Source organism: Opisthorchis viverrini (genome assembly GCF_000715545.1).
Source record: "Opisthorchis viverrini unplaced genomic scaffold opera_v5_168, whole genome shotgun sequence".
NCBI classification, from domain to species: domain Eukaryota; kingdom Metazoa; phylum Platyhelminthes; class Trematoda; order Opisthorchiida; family Opisthorchiidae; genus Opisthorchis; species Opisthorchis viverrini.
Window position 1 is genome coordinate 906353 of NW_008751823.1, and position 5413 is coordinate 911765.

At 45.0% G+C, this 5413-nt stretch overlaps 1 protein-coding gene across 1 annotated transcript in view; it reads right to left on the minus strand.

The window, feature by feature from the left end:
• Nucleotides 1-676: 676 nt before the first annotated feature.
• T265_07335 (hypothetical protein) overlaps nucleotides 677-5413 on the minus strand; it is a gene marked incomplete at both ends in the record, with an annotated part of 13559 nt that continues 8822 nt past the window's right edge. The window contains 2 exons of the mRNA XM_009172827.1: nucleotides 677-1025; nucleotides 4013-4101. Coding sequence (XP_009171091.1) covers nucleotides 807-1025; nucleotides 4013-4101 — 308 coding nt within the window. The remainder of the gene's footprint in view (nucleotides 1026-4012; nucleotides 4102-5413) is intronic.

Genomic DNA, 5413 nt, shown 5'->3' on the forward strand with positions numbered 1-5413 from the left:
TAAAAACTTAACTGTAGGGTACCCCCATGATAGAGGATGATCATCGAATTGGCAAACCTCCCAGGAAGGGGCGGAAAATGTCGCAAACAGGCATTCACTCCCAATTTGAAATTCCTTTTGATCAGGATCAGAGTTGCGTTGGAGGTTACTATAAATGTCCAAATAAAAACTGGAGAGGACCAACACGGCGAGCGGCCAACTTCCGTGCGTTGAGGGAACAAGTGTACAAGTCAAATGCAGTTGTTTTGTTGTTGGTTATGGATTACGTTAGTACTGTATGTGCAGCAGAAGTCCTAAGTTTCTTACAAGCCAAGGGCACGATAGGCTCGTTCAACTTTCAGTAAAACGTTGACTAAGCGAACATGTTAAGCGTGACATCAAAAAGTGGAAAAGGATTCCATCGCCTGGCTCCTGTAACGCTCACATTTGTGAGCTTTGTAAGCAGATGTGAGCGGAGAGACCTTCAATTCAGCACATCCTCAAAGTGGTGTCCGTTCATCTATCAAACCACTGACCTGAAATTTTACGTTCCCTCCAGTCGGGGAAAAGTGTATTCCTTGCCCTATTTATGCAGCGCCGCTACTCAAAGGAAAAGGTAATGAAGACATAGGATAGATGACTGATTACAAAGGAGTTACATCCCGATGCCTGAGAATAAACGCCATGAGTTCTCTGCGAAAGTTCGTACTTGTGGAAATTCATATATTTTACTGATCAAAGAAGTAAGCAAGATAAAGTAATCAAAAAATAGGATAACGTAGCCCGGAAAATAAAAAAAGGATCACAGTTTATTGAGATGAACGGTCTTATTCGGCCAATCGCGAACCCAACCAGTCAATCATTTCATTGACAACAGACAGGCGTTCGCAACGAGCCAGAATTTCGTGTGAGATGGGGCTATCCGTACAAGTTTGCCACGGTTCAAGACCCACATAGCCACCGGCCAGTGAACAAGCCATGCACGCATTCGAGTCTGTGTCCCCACCCAAACCGATGGTATAGACCAGACAGCGTAGTGGGATCGACTGAAGAAAAAAACAATAAGTTGGGATTAGGAAACAGGTCATAGTTCAGCGAGCAAGTAAATTAATACGGATAGATATGATGAGTCCATACGACTTTACACGGTTGAAAAGGGAGCAAAACGAAACGATGAACGCTATTTTCCGGGTATCGACGGCGAGACGTAGATAGTACTGTTACATCTGCTGATTCGTCAATCTGAGGTATCTGCTGCTGACCCGCTCCAGTGCCTAGTACCAGAGAAAAAAGACTCGCAGAAGGGAACACGGCAGCTATATTCCGAGCAAGCGAGTGCGAGAGCGTGCCAGTGCGAATGTACAACGTTCTCAAGCTATTTATTGGAGGGACACTGTCTGAACTTCGTCCAATGCTGACGCACGTCGGACTGTGGTACGAGGCTGTGAAGTGCTGCGTATTGTGGGAGCGTTGTCTGTCTGATCAACATCCAGCGGAGCTGAGAGTCTCGGACATTCGTGGTTGATTTCAGGAAGCTGACCTTCCTGATGAATACAAACTCCTCAAATCAGTTGAGAAAGTCAAACACTAATGAATACCGTGACTAAAGACAACGGACTAAGAACATTGCCCTCAAAAAAGGAAACATGGTGGTTGGACGGAAGGCATGAAATACCAGCAGTCACAACAAAACAACCGTCTCTCTGAGAAAACCAAAGGGTGATCGACAGCACACCAGTTGAAATCACGAATGTCAGTGATCAGACGCCTCAGGACATTGCAGTAAACCGGCGTGCCGAAGGAATAGGGAACGGCCAAGACTCGATCTGGTGCGCATTAAAAGCCAGAACGTGGAGTATACTCCCAGGATACTGGGAAGTGCTTGCAAAACATAGCTCTGCTAAGAGCAATCCGTAGAGGTTTGCAGCAAAACGGGCACTTCCAGCGCGGTTCGCGAGTATAACCTGCAGTATTCCCAGCTAACCATAGAGGGCGCCTTGTGGACCCCATTCTGGAAGACAGAGTGTAACAACAGCATTTATTTCGATCTCTTCTACTAACAACTGTCAAGTTATCTTTTACTTGTTGGTTGGTTTGTACAACATGTTCTTTGCCACCGTAAACCACGCTCGCTTCGACAGACAATGGGCTGAAATGCGTTGCACATGACGGGATAACTGTGGTTTATACGCATCTCACAATGGGGCAACTACTGCCTCAAAGTCCTCATCACCTCACTGCAAATTCGCTGAGAACTGTAGACAATGATCTGGGATTTCGAAAGACGATACCTCAAAATACTGTTCTGGGCAAGTCGTGAAATCATTGGCGAAGTACCCAAATGTCGATGTGACAGCCACAGTGTAAATTTGAACTAAGCCATAAAACGTATCCAGTCGGTTACGGAGGTAACATCTAACGGTTTTCAGAGATATGATCCAAACCAAATTCCGTATCGGCGAATTTCATCGCCTTAGAAATCTATGGTACATTAAGCCCATTAAGGTTTATGGGCCACTGCTTCTCCGCAGCTGCAAATTCAACGAAGTGTTCTAGGACGCGCCCAGAGAGATATGATCCTAACACAACGTCAGAAAGGAGTAATTGGATATTCAGCATCTGCTTTCTCACCTTGGCTAAGCACCGTCTTGTTCTTCGCCTAAGATGTCCTAAACCAACGACCATACTGCAACAGCAGCATCTTACGCAACAGACGATCATAAGTGGGAAATCAGAGATATCGTCACGTCCGTGTTCAGCTAACCGACGATTCACTAAGAACAGTAGCACTAAAGGCTGGTGAAGTTTTCAATGGAAGAGATCAGGGCACTCCACCAAAATTCAACGACATTCGACAGAAAGGACGAACACAATTATTCATATCAGGAATGACAGTCACTCTACCCATAAGTCACGTCTGAGCAACGTGCTCCATTTGAGAAAGTGAGCAAGCTCTAATTCTATGTATACGCTTAGCAGCAGACTCAGCCAACCGGATGAGCAGAATAAGGACTGAATGAAGGAGCGTGTAAAACAAGAAGGGCCGGCCCTTGTGTAAGCCAAGTTAGCGACAGAGAAACCAAAACCTGACACAGACCGAAAAGATCCCCACAGTGTTGTGAAGGAACATTCTTATTGACTACACCGGAGACCAGTGTCGGATTATCAAAGTCGTTAACAAAAACGTCACTTTATTTGGCGAAACCATCTTCATGAACAATGCTTATTCAATCGTGCTAGTGTTTCGTTATCTAAACAAGGCCAGATGTAACTACGGCAATAAACCCCGGAGCACGGAGTTCTAAGTCTATTTCTCTGATCAATGTTTATCGGAGTACTCGCCTCACGTTCACCTTGGTTGTCCCATTTCGAAAACAACGACTTTGTTGGCTCGGAAACGATACGGTTCCATTTTGTCCGTCGTTTCAAAACCTCTCCATAGAAAGAAATTGTGAATCGGGTCATCAGTTGACATTAGCTCAGGTCAGTTCCCAGCGTGCCCTACGAAATTAGTAATGGGAGGGTAGGATTTTCGTAGCGTTGACTTATCTAGTTTCAGCTAACCGTAATGTTACTTATGGGGGAATAGCAAGCTGTTAGAATGTGATGTCATCCAAGAAACAACTGCAGAACAACCTAAGATGTGTTCACCTGTTTCAGCTTGTGAGTTTATGCGTATACTGGTAGTCGGGTATGACAGTGGGAATCCGTAGCTCCGGAGGATTTGTGCGAAACGCGCAGCTCAAGATCTCAAGGCGGTGAACCAAGGTCTACACGAGATTGGGAAGGGGTTATGTCCTACAGCCCGTAGAAACGAATGGTTCCACAATTTCAGCCCAGTGCATTGCACAAGAAATGAAAAATCATTTGAACAACAGAGCCAAGCATTGATACAGATAAAGCGTTGAAATTCGCTAATGAGGCGAAGGCCACTGCATCCTCATGAATTCATCGATCCATCTATCGTCCTCAAAGCACCATTTGTGAGGTATATGGTTGGTGAAAACGGTACACACTAGTGTACAGGACTAACCTGAAGCGGAATCCCTTCAATGGGCTTTAGCGACCGTAAGAAAGCAAAAATTGAAAGCGGAACTGAGTTGATCGCTTTCAAATCGTGACCTGCAATAAGGAAATAAGACGTGGATTAATGCGCCTTCCAACATATTGGGCAAGTTGAATAATGCGGGTTCCAGTAGGACAGCCATTTCTGGATCTCGCAAAGAAAATTGATGAGGGCTGACGTCTAACTGGGGTCTTCACTATCTGTTTAAATTTTGGACCATCAATTTGAAACTCAGATATTTTGTAAGTTCAGCAGTGTTTTTATGTGCAAATCCGATAACTCGTACGGAATCCAGGGACGGCCATAAGTCATAACTTTATTCATGAGTGAACTGCCTTGAGTGGCATGGTGAGGGTGCTCATACGAATTTGAATCAGGATGTTCGCGATTAATGCTTGGAGTTGCGGGAGTATTTCTCAAAAAGTACGATACATGTTCAATGAAAGATGAGCGCGGTCTGATTTTCATGATATCACCGAGTTTAATTGATGAAAAAATTGAGAACTATCCATGCTTTTCCACACATCACCGCCCTTTGTTGACTAAAGTGTTGTCAGTTATGTTCGGTAGGTGACATGGCAGTCAGAAAACAGACTCGTGTTTTTGTGGGAAACGGTTTGCACAAAAAAGCTGAAATACGAGCGCGACGATTGGAGCAGGAGATTCTCATAAGAGGTGCTCCATCCTTTTGGTGCCGAAATTACAATGCAGCGCCATTACAATTTGAATGGGCATTCGGACGACATCTTGATTAGCGTTTCATCGCTCCCGTCCAAAGACACCTAACAACTGAGTTGTGGAGTTATAGACACACGCGCGCGGCTTACTAATCAGGGATGAACACGGATCACTGAAGTACTTTGATGTTAGCTAACAGAAGCCAGCTTCTCGTGATGTCGTATGAGGCCGCATTATGTTAGAATATTGCTCCCTTGGGTTCAGTGCGGGCACTCAGGGAGGGAAATGGTCCATTCCACCACCAGGCGCCTCTTTGTTCAACTGATTTTAGTTTCGACTGAATCTCCTGTCACCTGGAGTCGGAAATGACGCAGCATCATCATTAGGTCGCAAAAGAACCGCCATTTTAACTAATCAGTCTGGAACTTATTTCATGGTGGCTGCATAGAAAGGTTCATTGTCAATCAACGATCATTGGTGTGGAGTGCCCTTACAGCTCACAGAATGAGCGAACAAGCAACATTGAGCGGTTATCGATAAGTTGATGCGCACATCCAGTTATCGCCAAGATCAAATATGAGTGGATGCTGAACTGCATTAGGGCCAGAGAATGATTCCACGACGCTCGTCCAAACTGCTGAGACAATTAGTATTGCTCCCAGGGAAACACCCTTCAGGAATTTCAAACTG